The sequence below is a fragment of the Varanus komodoensis genome, unplaced genomic scaffold (genome assembly GCF_004798865.1).
Source record: "Varanus komodoensis strain SLA01 unplaced genomic scaffold, ASM479886v1 scaffold40, whole genome shotgun sequence".
NCBI classification, from domain to species: domain Eukaryota; kingdom Metazoa; phylum Chordata; class Lepidosauria; order Squamata; family Varanidae; genus Varanus; species Varanus komodoensis.
Genome location: NW_025335942.1, coordinates 2,409,646 through 2,430,248, shown reverse-complemented (window position 1 = coordinate 2,430,248; position 20,603 = coordinate 2,409,646). Strand labels below are relative to the sequence as shown.

The 20,603-nt window shown below is 44.0% G+C and overlaps 1 protein-coding gene across 1 annotated transcript in view; it reads right to left on the bottom strand.

The window, feature by feature from the left end:
- Positions 1 to 18,339, bottom strand: part of LOC123029632 (death associated protein) — a 44,500-nt gene extending 26,161 nt beyond the window's left edge. The window contains exons 1-2 of the mRNA XM_044442808.1: positions 18,177 to 18,339; positions 11,598 to 11,697 (exon numbers count right to left, since the gene is read on the bottom strand). Coding sequence (XP_044298743.1) covers positions 11,598 to 11,697; positions 18,177 to 18,231 — 155 coding nt within the window. The 5' untranslated portion in view covers positions 18,232 to 18,339. The remainder of the gene's footprint in view (positions 1 to 11,597; positions 11,698 to 18,176) is intronic.
- Positions 18,340 to 20,603: the final 2,264 nt, after the last annotated feature.

Sequence of the window (20,603 nt, the reverse complement as noted above, 5' to 3'; positions counted from 1 at the left end):
GCAACACTGCTCTCCAGGGGAAAAAAAAACAATGAATGGAGTCACAGTTGGAGTAAAGAGGGAGGGAAAAAGTCAGGTTCTGCTGTGCACGATCCTGGGATGCCACCTGGAAGGCTGGGGAGGGGAAAAGGAGGGGAGAACAACCCATGGTACGCCTGATCTTGGATCAGGATCACCGTGGGTTGCTATGTTGTGTGAATTGGCCCACTGTGGAAAACCCTGAACTAGACGGACCAACGGTGTGCCTAGGAATGAAGCAGCTTCCTAAGGTGCCTTCGCGGAGGCAGGTTTCCCAGCTCTGTGCCAACTTCCAAACCCTCTGGTAGTGGGCAAGAGCAAACCTGAAAAGATGAGAGACTGCAAATTGGTTGTGGCAGTCAGGCAATCGTCTATCTAGCCAGCACTTAATCCAGGTTGATGCCTGAAATCCTATTCTTATTAGCAGCAATTATATTTTTTCATTTCAAAGCCAATATCAGTGTGGTACACTGTCAGTTTTCATCTTATCCTGGAAAAGAGCCTCCAAGCGCTCTCCGACTGTGGAACAGGCAATCTTAATTACCTTGGCCTGGAAGATAACAATACCTTACAGAGCTGACCTCTGGTTATCCTGGTCTCAACCACTTCTTTTGAACCTCTGCTTTGATCAAAGGAAGCAACCTTACTGCCCTTTTAAGATTCAGTGATGTAAGTCTCATATGACCAGAACTTCAGATGAAACTGTAGCAGCCTTGTAGGAAGGGAAGAAAAGCCGTGTGCCTTTGTGACATGACCTATTTCAGCAGTACGCCTGGCAAAGTGTTTTAAGGAGTGCTTGTTTCAGGGGGAGGCAGTTGGTTTGAGAAATTGTCCAAGGACTACCACAAAATGGATACAGCGGAAATGGAGGCGCTGGTCTGCAAAAACCTGCCACCTTCATTCACGAGGGATAAACCCAGAGGCATTCAGGAGAAAAGAATAAGGAACCAGCCTGGAGCTTTCCTTTTGCTCTGTAGCAATCCCAGCTGCCAGAAATATTTTGTTTGCTTTTTGCAAGAAGGCGAGGTACAGCTGCTGTTTTTTCCACAAGGAAACATGCCTGCACTCTGAAGTTGACACTGATGCTAATGGAGCTCCCCACGTCCTTGCTTTACCTAGAATCTGAACTTCATGGGATACGAAGGACAAAAGACACAAGGACAAATCATGCAGGCAAGGGCAGAACTCACTTGTTTGGTAAAGATGCAAACATCTGATTCCAGGCGTGTTTCTACTATGTAAGCAAGAAGCTTTCGCTTCCTGCTCTAAACTGGAAGACACGCACCATGTCTACTCTTAAGGAACTGCTGGTGGTCCAAATTCTAATTTATTTATTTAAAATTATTCCACATCACCTTGCAGTGAAGTTTCCATGGCAATCCCCAAAAAACAAAATGACACGCACAAATTAAACCCACATGCAAATACATTGATAAGGCTGGGAGAAGAAATAAATCTTTTTGTGGCACCAAAAAACAGAATGGTGATGCTTTCCAGGAGGCGATTCCATTCCACAAACATTGGGAAGCCTGGCTCTCTTTCTCTGCATGCTACTTGGCTCACCTCAGCTGCTGTTCCTTCTGCTGCCAATGAATTCTGTGCCCCATAAGCTTGGCATTATGGCTTTAAGCCCTTTCGACCTGAATTTCATGTTTCTTTCCGTAACATGCTACTGCTTCAGTTTGACTTAGCTTTCAGAACAGCCTGATGAATCAGTAAACCATTTCGCCAACAGTACCATTTCAGACGGCAGGAAGGAAGTCACACAATCTATTTCCATATGGAAAAATGGTCTGAACGGAAATATGAATGGTGGCACTCTTCTTTACCATAAGAAAGCTTTAGTGTACTGGGATATTTTTAGATGGCTTATTCAAATCTACAGACCCTCACCTACACTTGAGAAACCTGTTTAACCACTGCAGCTCTTATTTCTGGAGCAAGGCCTTTTTAAAATGGAAAAAAAAAATTCTGGTCAGCTGGGCACATTATAACTGAGAACCCATTGTATTATAGTGAAGGCTAAATCAACCTCGCTATAGTGGTAGCGGAATATAAATGTATGATTTTGTCTCAAGTTTTCGAAGCATGGCCTATGGGCCATAAGGTTAAGAGTTGCAGAGGGAGTGCATCTGCCCCAACTATTCATCTGGGAATGTGTGGAAGGGTGTGGCATTAATGCATCAGGCAAATAAAATGTGTGGAGGTTAAAACTACATTCTTTATCTGGGGCAATGCAGTGTTTACAAAGTGAAAGAGTATCTCTGGCCATTTCAATGTCAGGTTAAAATGTTCATGAAATAAAGGAGTTTGACCTGGGGGAAATATTTGCTCTGAAAACTGTCTTGCCCAACAAACTACACAGTGGCAGAAGAGTGGTGTGCATGGGCTGCATACACAACACAGTGGCATATACACAATTGGGGAGAGAAGGGGGAAAGTGTGGCACCCACATGTTCAGTGCATGTTCGTCCTACTGCAGCACGATAAGGATCAGAGCTTGTGCATAAGCCTGCAGAATTTGTAGGCTTTTGCAACTGAGATAACCACAGAAAAGTTTTTGCAAAAATGCCAACCCAGGACCACAACTAGGGCTGGCACCCTTTGCTGTTGCAGCATTCAGTTCACCTTGGTTATTTGTACTGCTTATCAGACGTGCTTACAGTATAGCTTGCATTATAAGGGAGGGGTTTGTATAACGTCGCACAGGTTTTGCTTATCTTCCAGCGTAATTTCTCAACCTCCAAGATGGAATCTACTTTGAATTCTTTTAAAAGTTGTTTCAGTCTTATTCCTTTCTGGCCTTTTCTCCACCCACACGCCCCACTTTTTGTCTCTCTTAAAAAGGAAAAAAGCCAACTATGTTAAACTATACTATACTAAAATTATGCCACTGGTGACAACCATCTATTTCTGGGTTGTAGCCCAACCCAGGTGACAGTCAGTGGCGTAAATGACAGCAACCAAGCCATGCCAGCTGCAGACTACACAGGTGATCTAATCAAAATCAAAGTTAGACTGTGACGCACAGTCAGGGCAAAAGATATCAGAAGAGATCTAAAAACAAAAGCAAATGGAAGAAGCACGAAAAATAATACCCTATACTGGTATTTCAGCAGCGTGGGGGGGTTGTGGAGTGATTTAAGAAAACAGGAGATCCAGATAAGGTGTTGATAACCCTGCTCAATCCTAGAAGTCATTATTATTTGGATAATTAATAATGATCAGCATTAATTGGACTAAATTATGCATTTATTGTGTTTGTGCAATTCTTGAATTCCTGGATAGGAGTAATTTTCAAACTTCCAGTTTGCAGAGCAGGCTTTTTATTTATTTATTCATTTAAAACATTTCTATGCCACCCCCATCGCAACAAAGCCTCGGGGAGGCTCACAAAGAATACATAAATACATACATCATGATAATATATAAAAAAAAATCGTTTAAAAACCCCCGGTCCATTCTCGGCTAAAAATTTTAAAATGTTTACATCATCTCGTCTGCCAAGGAGTCCCAGTGGACCTCACCAATGTGCTGAACAAACCGAGAGAGTTGTCCAAACTATCCAACACCTCCATGGAAAGGGATGAATTGAAGGGAAGCTCCATGAGTGGCCAAGTTGACTTTCAAGAAAGAATGCCTAGCACTACTGATCTTCTCACTGCCTAGACGGCAAACGCGGCTCCCTTCAGTGCTCCCTTCAGCAAACACTCTTTAAGTGAAATGTTTTTGGCTCAGCGGGAGAACATCTGCTTTGCAGGCAAAAGGTCCCATGTTTAAGCCCTGGCATCTCCAGGTAGGTTTGGAAAACCTCCTACCTGGAGAACCAATGCAGCCAACCACTGATGACAAATTGGCAAGATAGATGGTCTGACTTGCTATGTCTTTAGTATCTAGAGAATACACATATTAAATTAGAAGTCCAGTCTACAAAGTCAGCGTAAACACACAGGGTTGTGTTCTTCCAGTCACTTTTGCCTCCGTTCCAAGTCTTATTCTGCCTTTCTGTCCTACCTACAAGCAGGCAGAAGGAAGGAAGAAACAAAAAGGGATTCTCAGATTTTATAAAAAGCTTGGAAAATGAGAAAATGATGACCAGTCCGAATTTGGGGAGGGGGAGGCCTTTTATTCCCCATGCATCCATGGCCTGTAATATTTAAGTCTCATATTGTGAACCTATTTTCACTAAAACGAACTTCAGAACCCGCTTGTTAGAAAGCACAGGTTTTCACAGGCCTTTCTGTTAGAATGCTTTACATGAAGACCCAATGCACGAGACATTATAAATCGCTCTATGGTGCAGCTTTGCTCTGTAAGATCAAAAGAACTGACCAATCCAAAGCATTTACGTTTGAATAAAATAAATTCTCTGGGATGAATGTCTTCACAGAATATGCCTACAGATCCCTAGATTCGAAATTCCAAATGTACTCTAAAGTACACCAAGACTGCCCACATACAATATGCACTATTTTCATTGTGGTTATAACACCTGTCAAATGGGAGAGCCTTCCACCATCTTTCCTTGCCCAACTCATGCATGGAACGCTCCCCAAGAACACCTTAGTGATGGCACCTCTCCGTCCCTTCAGACTGCCCAACTTTTACGTGAAGTTATTGCCACAACCGCTTACTCTTTCTTCTCAGCTAAAATTAAGACTTAGGTACAAGAAACAGTTACATTTGCTCAGGACCATTTTTCATTTCCTTGCTTTCCTCTTCTCCCGTTGTCGTCTTCCTCTTCGCACACAATGGAAATTTAGATGGTAAGTTTTAAGGCAGGAGTGACTCTTCGCAGCAGCACCATACACAGATAGATAGTATTGTTGTAACAATATATGATTGTTTCCCACTCCTCACTTGCATTCCCATAATCCACAGATATGCACACACAGCTCTCACACATCCATTCGCTTCTCTCTGCCCTTTCTCTTTCTCCTCTGCATACACAACCTGCCTTTTCACACAACCCAAGAGACCAGGAGTTGCAGTAGAGTGAAGGCTCAGAATAAAAGGACTGTGGGAAACTCATTTGTTGAATTTTGGTCATTTTTTCACCCCATAATCTGCTTCAAAGAAGTATTATGAGAGAAAAGTAGTATAATCTAGAGGACACAGCTGTGGGTGCTTTCGGAATGGCTGGGATACAAATGTAGAATATAAACACCACTAATATACTCCATTCAGCTATGCAGCTCACTTACATCTTTGGTCTAACAGCTGGTTATGGTTGTAGTAACACTGCCTTCTCTCTTCTCTGCCTCTCTCTAACAACAACCCCATTCTGAGGCCTTGTGGAATAACCATTTCTTTAAAATTGACAATAATAGTCTCTTGCAATCATAGCATAATTGTAATGATGCTACCTTGCAGCACTATACTTAAAATGTATTGTGGTGTAATATTTTATTTACTTATAAATATATTTGTGGATTAGTCTACTTTATCAGTGCCATTTCACTCTAAGCAGCTGAGCCAATGAGTTGGTTTGCAGGTAAATCACTGTTTAACGTTGCAAAAACAAGCACTGGGCTTGTTTGTTTCTATCCCTCTGGCATGGCTGGAGGAGGAAACTGGAACCCTTTGCTTCCATTTTTGACTTATCATGTCTCCTGCTTGAGTCAAACCCAATAAACTGTGGCTTATCTTATTTATTGAAACAAGCCAGCTTTAAACCATAGATTAAGAAGCTGGCTTGTTTGAACACAGTTTTAAGTTTCAGAAAGCAAACTCAGCTGTGGTCAAGCTTAAGCAGAAGTTTCCACTCTAAGTTTCATGGCCATGTTGGAAGAGAGGGAAGGGAAAACATGCAATCCAGCAGTTCACTGAAGTTATTCTCATGACAGTTAATAATAGCTTAATATTATTTTAAACTCATTCAGTGACTAAACTCATTTAAAGCCAAAAAAAACAACAACCACCGCCCCTACTACTAAAACCACCACCAGAAGTTTCAAGCACTGCTTTTATCTAAGGTTGGGGAGAATTCCCCAGCCTTTTATCCTTTTGTTTTAGTAAACTTCTCTGTGCTTTAATTTTACACCTCATTTGCCTCAGAACAATTGTAGCTTTAGTGAAGCAAATCTTCTGTAACTGCTTCTGACTTGGTAAACAGATGTATAGAAATTAATGTATACATATAACAGCAGGAATTCATGCAAAATAAGCACTGCTGTAATACTGATTAGGTAGCACCACTACCGATGAAGCTCTGTTTCTACTTCAGATTAAATCAAAGAAAAGCAAACAACTTTGGAATATTGATAGCCAATCTTGTTAATAAGAAAATTCCCACAAGGCCACCCATATTCTTGGCTAAATTACTGATGCCTATATTTCTTGGGGTGCACAAGAAGATGCTAATGGAACACTGAATAATTAAATGCAATTGCTTCTTACTTGCCCTTCAAGTGTATCTACCGGGTTAACATTCTAGATGTTGATTGACAAGTCACTATGAAATTCTCTGCCTCGGTCATGCATACAACTTTGGAGACCCAATCCAACAGTGATCTTTTTGATTTAAACAGCGGCGAATATTCCACCCTCATGTCACAATTTGTGACAACAAATGATCTTGCAAAATGATATATTGTCCTCTCAGGAATTCCTAATCTAAGGTTTTAATTAAAGTTCTTCATCTTAATAAATATGACATGGCCAAGCAATAGCAGTGTACATCCGACTGCCAATCAAAACCACTGTCAAGCACTTATGCAAAGCAGCACAGGCCACGAGCGAGACAATTACACAAAGTGGCTCCTAAAGATAACCATTTTATAGTGTGTATTAGAAACACTAAGAAATGAAGGGCTGCCATTGGTGGGTTAGATGCAACACTGCACTAGTATCTCTCTGCTGCAAGGGCATTTCCTTATTCCCTCGTAGCTCTGTAGATGGCCCAAAAATCCATTTCCCAGCCCTCTGGTGCACATTTTGAGGATACGCAAGAGCTATATGGGGGAAGGAAAATTACCCGTTCTATCTATCTATCTATCTATCTATCTATCTATCTATCTGCTGCCTTTTTTCCTTGCAAGGAACTCAACACAGCTTACATCTCCTCCTCCTCCTCTCAATTTTATTCTTACAATAGCAACCCTGTGAGGGAGACTGGGCTGAGAGTCTGTGACTGGCCCAAAGTCACCCAGTGAGCTCCATGGCTGAAGGACTAGAACCCGGATCTCCCAGGCCCCCAGTCCAATACTCTAACCAACATTCGCATCGGCTCTCTGCAAGGATGACGGCCCAAATCACCAGAGTCTCAAATACTCTTCACCACCACACCACAGCTGAAGCACTGGATCCACCCCAGGATATTGTGAGAAGCACGTCCAAATCAAAGGGAATAAAACAACTCAAGTGGGATTCCTTTTTAAGCTTCCAAATCCTACTAAACGTTTAGCACACAGAAACCACTTGTGCTAAACGCCTGAATGCTTTGGCAGCCCACAAGATCCTCTGCGAGTGAGGAGTGAGCACTTGGCTGATTCCCACTGACTCATCAACCAAGTTCTCAGCTCAGGGTAAAATTGCACCTGAGCTGTACTCCTTCGGGTTGCAAATGGAGGCTCCCATCAATGAATACTCCTCTATGTAATAAGTTACTTGCATACAGGTAATTGGCATGCCCAGAAAGAGACTGGGTTAGATTACCTGCATGGGTCCTTTATTTATATAGAACAACATACATAGGCAGGTTCAATCCACAGTAACTTTACTGCTCAAGATCAGAGGAGCTAGGTCGTATGGATTGGACCTCTGGAAAATCCAGACCACAATATGCAAATCAGGAGTACCTTGAGAGAACGACAAGCCTCTTTCCCCACAGCAATACCGTCCACCAGGGTGGATTTGATTTAAATCACTAGTCAGTAAGACTAGACTTAACTCATGGTCTTCTACAGAATTTGCATACATGCCTGCCTTACCTATAGGTAGACAAACTTCATGAAAATATTCCCAAAATGGGTCTCTTTTACAGCCCGCTGCCAGTACACGTTTTCTCCTCCAGGGAAAGACTAATATGATGAACCTCAGACCATTCACAAAAGGATCATCTAAAAAGGTTTCACTTTCATTTTCCTGCTTGCCCCTCCCTCCTGACACTTAGCTTCCCAACAATACTTTTCTGTTCAGTGAAATTTTGAAGCTTAGCACTTAAAAGGTAAGGGGCTGGTTCTGCATACATAGATTTGCAAAGGAACAGTGGGGTTAATGTCTTTTCCTCAATTCCGTATGTTTATGTTATAACATTTTTGCTGTGAAGAAGTGGCACGTGATTTCTGCAGACACATATTCACAGTTTGGGAACTGTAAAACCAAGCATCTGTGATCATATCTTCTAGATGGAAAAATTGCCCAATCTTACAAGAAACTCTGGAAAAGCATGACACCGTGACTGGATTAATGGAATTCGTTTATCAAAACATTTAAACATTGCATGAATATACAGGTTCATGCTACATAACTAAAAACGAATCCTTCTTTCATGATGAATAACCTTTGGATTATAATGTATCTTAAATAGAAAACTAACTTTAGATATATTTTTCCTCAAAAGCATTTTATTTCAAAAATCCAATTTAAATTTAAAACAAATCTGAAAATCTGTTTTTTTAATTTTTTAAGAAAGTCATTGATGTTCATCTACCTTGCCTTCCCCAGTGTTTAAGATATGTACGAACAGAGCCAAAGCACGTCTCATTGTTTCAGTGCTTTCCAAGAGAAAATATGAATCATTGCCAATCCAGTTCTCATCTTCAACAACTAAAGCCTCTCCCCTATCTATCAGCTAAGAACTTAATGCAAACAATTATCCCAAGAAAATGCAGACCAGCATATGTCTCACTAACAAAACACGCACTTAAAATACTAAGAAAAAACACCTTACAATAAATACACAACTTTCTTGTTCACGGACATAAATAAATTTGTTTGGTTCCTAAAATAACTTATAAAAAACTATTTAACTTTAGGATACAATGCAAAACCCTGCCTTCATCCAATCCTATCGACTGCTTGTGAGCTTCTGAACGTGGAAGATTACAGGGGGAAGTTCAGTAAAGATCTCTACTTCCCTGCTTCTTCCATTCTGCATTTTAGCTAGACTGTCACTTTTGGCCTTCTAGCTGTGATGCTTTACAGGGGAAGGGAAGGAAGCTCAGTGCACGTATTCACAGTCACTACTCACAGTCGCTGGGTCACTCATCATGCATTCCTCTGCCCCAAAAAATTGGAGATTTAGCAGAGAGTTTTTAAGAGAAAAGGCTTTTTGTTGGCACTGTCACAAGCAGTGCTTGTAAAAAGGGGGCAGGTTCATGCTCCTTGCTCTCCCAAGTACCCTGCTCTTTCACGAGCAAAGATCCTTCACAGCTCTGCTTTCTCAGGACAGCGCTCCACTTGACGACTGTCACAGAACAAGGAAGGATCTATCTGAAGGCTCCCTGGGTCACAGTGATACTAAGAGCCACCTGGGCACCTGACGGAGCAGCTGTCCCTGGTGGCGGCTCAGGGACAGCCAAAAGGGCTTCTGCCACTCTTGCCAAGCAGTTTGCTCACCGTAAACCTGAATGAACGATGGGGCCAAGCACCTGCATGCAGAAGACATGACAGCCCATCATGGGTCCAACCACCTTTACAGAAAGCCACAGATTTGTAAGGCAGCTCGCTTGCCTCCCCACAAACAAGCAAGCCATCTTGCAGGGAGCAGTCCAGGTTTGCACAACCGGACAATCTCCGGGACTGATTCCCCAAAAGGGGTTGCCATGCCATGCGACTCCACTCTATGAGGTGCTAAGCGCCACTAATCAATCTGGTGGGTTCCCGAGTATGTGATAAAGCGCCTTTACTCCACTTCTTATTAGTTTGTGGTCTGGATTGCTTCCGGTCTCCGACTTTAGCCAGCTCAACATTTTGTGCTGCTTATGTCACAACCGGCATAGCTGTGTTGGGGCAACTAAAACTTGGGATTCTGTAGTAAACTGTTTGCTACCTTCTTAAAATATGCATTCACAGCTTTCCATGAAGAATTAGAAATTATTTATATAGAAGACAAGGTAGTGTCTGACTCAACTCTACTGCTAAATACAAAAACAATGCTTGGCTACTTCCATCATTTTTTTGTGAGCTGCATTTGGACTCAGCGCCATCAGAAAGAGAAGGCTTTGGTCTAATTCAGCACAGTAAATTTTTACTTTCCTCAAATTACTGAAGAATACAATTCCTCCCACAGCCTTGAGTACATATTTTAAAAGGCATTTAAACACACACCTTTTGTACTAATTTTCCCTCTGTTATACACTAGGAAATGTCAACTGATAAAGCTGAAGAATGTTTGCCAATTGTACTGAAGGATTATGGTAGCACTTTCAAAGCCAGGACTCCTCTAAATTTTGCATTCTGCAATAGACAATGGGAAGAGGCAGCTGTCTTCATACAGATGTATTTTCTGGATCAAGATCAAGCCACCACAGACCCTTGGTTGACTCTAGAAGTGTTCTTTATTTTAGGCCTTTCATAATAGGATGCTTAGCTAAACTTAACAGTGCAGAAGGGAAAGCATTAAGCCTACTTCCTTCCTTCTCTTTAATCACATATAACCTTTTATTTTGCTCAAGTTGCATCATCTTTTATATATACAACACTTCAGACTCTGTTAGAATCCAAATTACAATGCAGTCATTCTTTGCACAGTATTTTCATGTAACTTAGTTTTCTTCCCCTATTCCTGACTGCGTTGCCACAAATGGGCTACCTAAACAAACCAGTGAAGCCAATAAAAATTAACTTCCATTGGATAAATAGCAATGAGTCTCTCCTGTGTTCATCAGTTCCATGCCCAGACAACTGGGAAAAATACCTAGACTTTCATCAGCTGCTATTGGTCTCACTTCTTCCTTTCTTGCATAATTTTCCATTAAAGTCTACATTGAGATACTCTCGAATAGGCCCAGACTCATAAAAGAACAATTTAGGTTCCCTTCAAACCATTTCTACACCCTTTAAAAAAAAGGTTGGCCTTTTCCGGGATCAACACTCAACTCAATTAACAGTTTTCCCGAAAACTCTCACCGTGTCAACAAACCCACCTCATCCTTCCTTGAATCACTTGACTTGAGTAAATCTACTGCCCAAGAGAGAAAATAGGAGGCGGCCAGAAAAAAGAAGAAAAAAACAGTCAAACACATGAGCTTGGATCCAACAGTGTCATTCCACCAGCAGGCAGGAAACTGCAGAACAGAAGGACTCTCCATTTGAGGGACTCTCTGAGAAGACTGGAGACAGTGCCAGAAGGTCTGCAGGTGGGAGAAGTGGATGGAAACTTCCACCCGCAGAACAGTGGATCCAAGGTATGACCACCTAATACCAAGGCAGTCCCTGGGAAACCTACAATTCTACCTCTTTTCTTCCAACTCTACTCAGTATTCCAATTCAGCCCAGGTTCTTCATAAGCACACAGACCAGCAGAAATGATTATCAAAAGTGCGTTAATCACTCCATCACTAAAATGGTCTGAAATGAAAGGGCTTATCTGGAAGCAAGTAAGCATATCTCTTACATCATGGGAGAGCCCTCACCTGGTGCCACTTTCCCAGTCTTGTTCGTCCTTATCTTTTTCTTCTTTGGCCTCTGGAGCATGTGCGTGTTTCTGTACAATTCGCATCCCGCCAGCTTTGACTGCAGTGCAAACAAGAAGCAGGGAATGGGAAGGAGAGAGAAAGCCTGTTAGATATGCCAGGTGGTGGTAGGGAAAGACCAAAAGCGTATGACAACATTAGAACATGCTTTCCTTGTGCAAAGACTAAATACAATCCTTAAGAGTTCAACAGAATCAGGTAGCACAGCCAAGACAGACTTCTGCCTGGGCTTGGGGCAATAATCGCTGCTTAAACCATGGACTGTTGCTGAGTTATTTGATTGTAGTTTCTCCCTGGATATAGATGGCAGGACCACAGTCATTAGGCAAATGGTGCACTGGCACATGCCTAATCAAACTGCCATGGCTTGTTTTAGCTACACAGAGTGTGAACCAGGCCAGTCTGTCTACGCCAGAGATGAAGGCTAAGCAATGCCATGCCTGTTGAGCTGCCAGATCTCTTCCTTGGTACTCATCAAGACATCCTTCTCCTCTGAATTTGTATGTTCATTTGTTTTATAGAATTCCTTACTGGCAGATGGGATTACTTCAAAGCACAGTGGGAGCCTCTGGCTGCTGCCATCTTAATGCCCCATGAACATCTTTGGGCAGGTTGTCCGTCTGCCCTTTTTGACTGGCCATGCTCACACAGGGCAGCCATTTTAGGGTGGTGCCCATGGCAGTTTCTCAAATTTCCAGAGGCATCTACGGTTATCACAGACAGATGATACTAGCACACTTGAAATGTTCATTTCTACGTTCATTCAGATTTCTGGCCCCATTAAAGAGGCTAAATCAACTACAGGGCTGCTTCATAAAGTGCACAAAGCTGACGATGAGCAATGTTTGCCTCTCCCAGCTGAAGTCCATGGAAACACTATACTCAACATCCCGGGCCTTCCTCCAAGTGGTAACTCCAAGCAAGGCTTGTAGGGCAGCAACAAGAGGGGGAGCTTTCCCTCTGCTGCCCCACATCTATGGAAGGACCTCTCCAGTGAGGTCCACCTGCACCAATCCTGACATCTCTTCCATGCCAGGTTAAGACTGCTCTTTATGCCAAGCCTTTTCAGTTGTCCTGGGATATCCAGGGGCTTGGGGGGATTACTGATCTCAGTCATTTCTTACAGGGCTATTCCTCATTGTATTTTTAGCTATTCTTCTGTTTAAAATGTTTATAATTTGAAAAAAACTTTTATGGCATTTGATTGTACTGTGTTTAAGAACTGTTGTATAGAAATGAGATAAATAAACCAACAAACATGGAGAGAGTTGCTACTCTGAACAAGTGTTTTAAGCCACCCATTTTAATCCATGCTTCTGATTATCTGAATGTGACACATATCACGATGAAATATAATTCTGTTGTTCAGGAACATGAAAATACTATACACGAGGGATGCTAAAATAACCATCACTGTGCTTCCACAGAGCAATACAAAATAGAGATAACAACTTTCACTTCCTAAAAGTTATGTTCCAATAGCAGAAGCATCTAAGTAACCATTCCTTACATGCCCTCCAATCTTTCAGTTGAACCACTGAGTCTAATGCCAAGCTTCCTATAAAGAGCACCAAAACAAAAAGATTTCTTTCACAACCAGGCTGTTATCTTTCTTTATTTCTGCACAGTTTCCAGAAATGAAATTCAGACTTTCAGCTCTACTTAGCTTTACTCCAACTGAGTCAAATTGCTACAATGAGTTTAACAGACAGGTACAGTGGCTACCCAGTTTAGGAGAAATCAAGTTCTTAAAGCTATTTGTGGGGAAAATGCTTCCTTGTGAAATAAATTAAGACACCTAAAAATCCATGTTGGATACAAAGTTTTCCCACCAAGCCTGTAAACTGTACTTTAGTTTACAATAACATTGCCTGGATTGAGGATGAAAACTCACAATCTTTTTAAATCTAGAAATTAATATCCCAGGGTTTGTGGGGAACAATTCAATAACTGGAAATGGAAGTTGACGTGTGCTTGTGAAATACTACATTACCAGGAGCAGGGGAATTCTGCTGTTGAAAGTCAGTGGAATATCCCAATATGTATCATTCTTCATAGCAGTATCTGTAAGTCCACTTTCTCTCCAAAGATCCAGAACTATCTTATTTCTTTCAACAGTAATTATATTTGGAGCAGCCTCCCAAAAGTAGGAAGGAACAACAGTCATTTTGCAGTTCATTAAAAAAATTGCACACATTTTAACTTAAGTGAGTTCAATTACCACAGTCTCAGAACTCTTGCAAGACTGTCTGCTATTTGGTGGTATAAAAATGATGGTGATGATTTAGAACTACCTAGATCATAGGCAAGTAATTCTTCTTAAACCTCATTACTTGATCCATTATATGGAAATAACATTGATCTGTTTCAAAGATATTATGTAAGAACTCAAAAGATCCTGTGAAATGCTCTACACTGGAGATACGTAAATCCAACAGCCCTCTTTATACAGGTGTTGACCTCACATGAGAAACTTTCCTTCTGCTTTTGCAAATAACTTAGAGATCAGTATCTTGTTTACCAGGGCAGCAGAAACATCATTCTCCTCTGGGCTGTTTTTGAACTATTTTGCACGTACATTTTTTCTAAACTGGAGGGAACTGTGATTCTCCATCTACAGGCACTTAAAATTGTAATGGATGCCCATTAAGAAGAGAATGTTAATAGCCTCACATTCCTCTCCTGACTTGATGGGAAATACTATTCAAGACACTTATTATGTTTTCTCTTTCCAGATGAACACCAGCATAAACTGCCCAAATATGAGCACAGAAATCCCACTGAAATCAAATGGATCCTAAGCCAACCTAATGTTCTGTTAAATTGAGCCTAAATGCACTGCAAAGCCACAAAGTCATCACTTTGGGGGACTCTGTGCGCATGTGTGTGTGTGTAAAAGCAGTGGGAAGCATGCATCTTGTGCACTGGGTCTTACTCTCTGTTGCATCTGCCACATGCAAGAAAGGTTTTGCTCTGTCTTAAGCATAAGCCAGTCTTATGAGTAAACATGCATTCGACACATCTGCGGTAAAGCATGGGTCAAAAACTATTAAAAATTATTTTACTGGAAGAAATCCTGTCCTCCTCAGTCTAGAACTACATAACATGGCAGTGAGCAGCTTACCAACACTTTCTAGTAACTGAACGGGAAAACAACCTTGCGTGCACCCCACTTGTGGAGCCAAATGGATTTTTCCTCTGCACATCCCTTTGACTTCTGCTGAATGGAAGCTGAGTAGCTCCAACCTCTAGCAGGATTTGGAGGGTGAACATGCAAGCTGCCACTGTGAAGTGATCCTGAGCTGCTTACTTGGTTCACACAAGCGAAAAAAACAAAAACAAAAAACGATGGGCTGTTTGAGGACAAGCTGGGTCCTGACAGCTCAACCAGAGCTGCAGCAGACAACGTGCAAGGAATTCTCATTCCAGAGCAAGCCACGGGTTCAAACTCTGGACTGGTTCTCCATCAACAACCCAGCATTCTGGGTTCAGATGTAACAGTCAACATTCCGGAGATGGCCTATTCCTGGGCTGTTCAGCAGACCAGGTGCTATCAGTAACCAGCATGCTCACTCCTGCATAATCCCGAACAATCCAGTTTATTAATCATGATTTGTTGTGTGCAAACCGGAGCTACAGATCAGTAGCAGAGATGGAAATATGCAAGGTGGAAGAGCAGGGTTAAACAAACAGCGAACTAAAGCAGTAGGGGGAATTTGTGAAGCAGCATCTAGAAAAGGTGTAAGTAGCAGAGACAGACCAAGGCTGGGGGAGGGGGGAAGAGAGTGAGCCATGAGGAAATATTTTTATTTGATTTATATCATACTTTCTTCATGCAAAGTGGCTTACTTCATTCTCCACCTCCTTTCGATCTTATCTCCACAACAAAAACCCTGTGAGGTAGGTTGGGCTGAGAGTCTGTGACTGGCCCAAAGTCACCCAGTTGGCTCCATGGCTGAGCAGGGACTAGAACCCAGCCATGAAGAAAGGGGAGAAGTAGTAACAGCGGTGTCTAGAGGCTGGCAGTGAGAGAAAGCAAAGGCCAAAAGTGGATGGGCCAAAAGCTAAGTGGGGCTCCAGAAGAAACTTTCTCTTTCTCTTCCTCCCCACTGAACAGCTGATCAGCAGTGGTTTCAAAAACAGGAAGATGTTTCCCCGCCCAATGCTTTCCAAGATGCTTCTATTAAATACACATTTTTCAAAGGGGCAGGAATTGGTGAGCTTTATGGAGGTCAGTGCAAGATTCTGCAGATTCTACGGTGCCCATGGGAGGCCTTTGCGCAATCAATAATGAACCGATCATGTGTCGTCAGTGAGTCCAAGAAGTCAGCTACTGCCCGATTTCTGAGAACATAAGCAGGAGCACCAATATACTTGTTTCTTCACTTCCTCTTCCCAAAGAACTTGAAGTGAAGCCTACACTTTGCACAAGATATTGTTCTGATTATTATTAATACACTACAAGTGTTGACATTGTATAAAGCAGATGAGGAATTAATCCATGAGTATACAGCTGTCCAAGAATTTATAACCCATTAACAATGAAAGAAAAAGAAAAGAAATTTAAAGAGCAATTCCTAGATCCCGGGCCTCCCTTTATGATAAATACTTCCAAGAAAGAAGAACTTCCAGACTTCCAGCATAGGTTTTGGCATGCACTTAAAACACCAGCCAACTAGAGGCAAGGCAGCTCATGCAGATTAGTAACAGACAAAGGGTGGGAGAAGAGCAAAGTACATTAAGAACTGAACTGAGTGCAAGTGATCAATATATTCCAGGAAGAGGCAGGAAAGTCAATTACACATGCACACACGAAATTGCAGCTCATTTTTCACTGCTTTCTGAAAATAAAAAGGATTGCAAGGGCTTGATAAAGAGTTCAGCAAGAGTGAATCAGAGCTGCATTTTGATCCGTGGCTATATAGTTTGACAGAAACATTAGGCAGAGAAACCTCCTACTTCTGTTGCTAATGCAGGTTGGGCGCTTGATTGTGTATGTATTAATGAAAGGGAAGCCTCTGAACCTTTGCGAGATTCAAAGCAACTTTGGAAGGGGGACGGGTCCCCCTGAGAGAACGAACAATTTAACACCAGCCAACGGTCCCCGCAGAGGGATGCACTGTTTTTGTTATTGTATAGTTTTAATTGTTTCGAAAGAAAAGATTTTCTTCTTTTTCTCTCATTTGTATTGCACAATCTTTTTGTGTATGTTATGAAAGTTGTTTGTTTTTAAGTGATTTAAGAAAGAAAAAAGTTACTTCAAAAGTGAATATAACAAGAGCGTAACAATCAGTAAGAATCTGTTACATTCCGGTTTTGTTTTTAATTTTAAAAGTGTGGTGAGTTTTTATTCTATTGTTTGTTTCTGGATGTCGCTTTAAGTGCTCGGACCTGCAGAGAATGAAACTAAGTTGCACGGCCCACTGCATGCTTGAGAGAGGGAAAAAATCCTACAACTCCGACTTCCTATGTTTAACTATACATACAACTGCAGCCTACGTGGAGAAAAGCACCCAGGGATCCTGACTTTTGAGCGCACCCAACACACGGGCTGCCATCTTACGCGTGCTAAGCTAACTTGGTAGTCGCTCTCACTGTAAGAAAGCAGAGTAATCTCCAAGTAAAATATGCATAGGATCAGGAGGTGAAATTGAAACATAAATAAAACATGCTAACATCTGATGTTGCGGAAGTAAACAGTACTATTGCAAAAAGTGTGCACCGGGCAACTCTAGCAGCTGGTTATGTTGCAATATTTCTCTGGGGTAGAAAAAGTGAGTCGGACTATGATCCCTTCGGACACCATCCTAGCCGCAGGACACGTGTCGTGGCCTTCGCCGGGCTTTTCCCCAGATACTTGGGGGATCTGCTTCCTTGCAAACGAGTTGGCAACGCCGAATGGCTGGCTTTAACAACAAGCCAGCCAGAGAAGGGCGGGGAAGGGGGATGGGCACCGCTACTCACTAAAAGTTTCCATATGTCCATTCACCGCTTTTTGCAAGTCCGTAAATCAGCCCGAGAAAGACTTTTATTGTTGGAAAGTACGGCGGCAGGGTACTTTCGGCGCACATACGCGCCCTGGGCAGCGCCGCACGTCCGCACAGCCCGATCAGCGACACGTTTACCTGGGAGTAAGGCCCCCGGGTTCAATCAGACCTCCCCAGCCCCACCAACCGGGCACTGATTGCAGCCAAACGCGACGCGGGTTTCCTGGAAAGCAAGCCCCACTCGATTCAAGGGCGCTTACTCCCAGGTAAGCGCGAGCAGGATCGCTCTTTGGAAGAACCCGCCGCCCGCCTCCCTAGCGCGCCTGGCATGCGAAGTTGCAAGCGTGCAGACAGGCTGCGGTCGCCCCACCTGCCCGTGGCTGCCCACCCGCGGCTCCGAAGCGCGCGCAAATCCCCGGGGCGGGTTTTTCTGCAAACTTCCCCCCTCCCCCGCGAAGCTCCCCGAGAGATGCCCGCGCGCGAGCGAGCGAGCGGGCGAGCGAAGGAGGCGCGGGCGGGCGAGCGGCGGTACCGGCGGGCGGGTGTCCAGCGCGGGTCTCCGCCTTGTCCTTGGGCGGCGAAGACATGCTTGCCCCGGGCTGCCCGCGGACAGGGCTGGCGCCGCTCCTCCGGTAGCAGCGCGGGCGGCGGCGGCGAAGGCGGCTCGCCCTGCCTTGTCAACGTGGCTGCGCTGCGCGGCGCTGCTTTGCGCACGGCTCGGCGTCAGAGCGCGGGGCGAACCGGGAACAGGCGCGGGTCACGCCTTCCTCTTCCTGCGGCGCCGGGCGCGGGTGCGCGGGAGGCTCGCGCGGCCCCGTCTCTGGGCTGGGCCGGGCCGGCTGAGGAGCCGCCCCATCCGCGGAGCCGGCAACGCAGCCCTTGCAGGAGCGCTCGGGGAGAGCCTGGGGGGCCGGGCCGGCGCCTGCTCAGCCGTTCAGGCTGAGTCGATCCTCCAGGTCCAGGGGCGGTATACCCTGGTAGACGGGATGCAGAGAAGAAGCCCTGCCTTGCCATCTTCTTGCACGTTCAAAGTCCCTGGCATCTGCCAGCCATCCCAAAAACATGAACCCAAGCGGATCAGTGTTCCGCTTGTGGCTCTTCCTCTGAGGCATGGACGGGACATGCATGGGCTGCTGGCCTGGGATATCCCTTTGGGCAGAGCCCACCGGAGCTTTCTGGAGTGTCATGCATCTGCTTGAGGAGGAGGACGATGCAGGTCGCGTTGAGTTCACTGTAAGAAAAAAGGAGGATATAAAGCGGATGAATAAGGTGGCGGCCTTGCTTGGCCAGTTTTCAGGAGCAGGAGGTCCTTCTGCTATCGAGTTGTGACTTGGAAAGAAGGTCTGAACTGTTCCTTAAAGGCTATGCCTCTTGCTGGACTGGTTCTGGAGATGTATCTGCAGCAGCTGTACTCGACTCAAGTGCAGTCACCCCACATTCAGCTGGTGCAGGGGAATCCTGCAAGACGACCATGTGTCCCTTCCCAGAGCCCTGAAAGCAGCTACCCGGCAACAGGGCTTCCCCACAGTTTGCAAGGAGAAGGTGTCCCCATTGCCAATAAAATGTGAATATGTCTGAGAAGCACAGTGGTTTGCCTCCAATTTTGCAGAAAATACTTCGATCGCAGCCCAGATATCAAAAGTCTAGGGGTGCTTCTAAGCCAAGGAGACACAAATAATTGTATCCAATGTTAATTTTTCTCATTCATTTGGGTGGGTCTACTCTAAGTTGGGACTGTCCATGGGGTTTTCATGGCAAGGGTACTGGAGGGGGTTGCCATTTCCTTCTCCAGTGAGTCACCTTTTGTCAGCTTTCCAGTATGACTTGTCCATCTTGGGTGCCCCAACACAGCATAACTCATAGCTGCATTGTGCTACACAAGTCCCTTCGCCATGGCAATGCAGTGATCCATGAAGGGGCAGTGGGTGTGGGCTTGGGTGGACTCCGAGGGATGGTGGAGGACAGGAGAGCCTGGACGAATGTTGTCCATGGGGTCGTGATGGGCTGGACATGACTTTGCGACTAAACAACAGCAACTGTAAGTTGGACTAACATTGGATGCAATATCCGAAGGTGTTATGCAGTTATTCCCGTTTTTCCTTAATTTTTGGCAGTAAGAAAAAAGATGCAATGCTCTTCGTCTTGGTGAAGCTTCTATGAATTACTTAGATATGTTTCTAATATATGCTGTTTGTTCTGATAACCTTAACACATGCTTGGAGGAAACTTGTGCTGGCGAAATGGAAATTCATACAGCTGTGGAGGAAAATGTAATGAAGAAAATCCATGAACGTTCACCTCAAGAGACACAAGAGAAGTGCAACAGTTCTGGAAGGTGATGAAGGGACCATCTTGCTTGATTTCACAAGAGCCGACTTGGGAAGTGGGGGGATCCGTGTTTGCAGGATGGCTGCAGCCAGGCCAGGCATAAGAAACGTCCTAGACTGAAAAATCCAAGGGCATTATTTATGGTAGCTGGAAGATGCATTTCCATATAACTATTAGTTACACTGCACTAAGATGCAGAGTAGCCTTTGTGTCCAGTTCTGGTCACCAAGATTGAAGAAAGATGCAGGAAAACTAGAAAGGTCCAGCGGAGGGCAACAAAAAGGATCCAGGGACTGGAAACAGTGCCCTGTGAGGAGAGACTGAGAGAACTGGGCATGTTCGGAGAAGAAAAGACTGAGGGGGACATGATCTCGCTCTAGAAGTACCTCAAAGGCTGCCACAAAGAGGAAGGTCAAGATCTCTTCTTGCTGATACCAGAGTGTAGGACATGGAATAATCAGTTCAAGTTGTGACAACCCAGATTCAGGCTGGACATCAGGAGAAGCTTCCTTGCTCACTGTCAGAACAATACAACGGTGGAACCAGCCACCTGGAGAGGTGGTGGGCTCTCCCACCAGAGTCATTCAGGATGAAACTGGACAGCTCTCTGAGTGAGATGGTGTAATTTGGT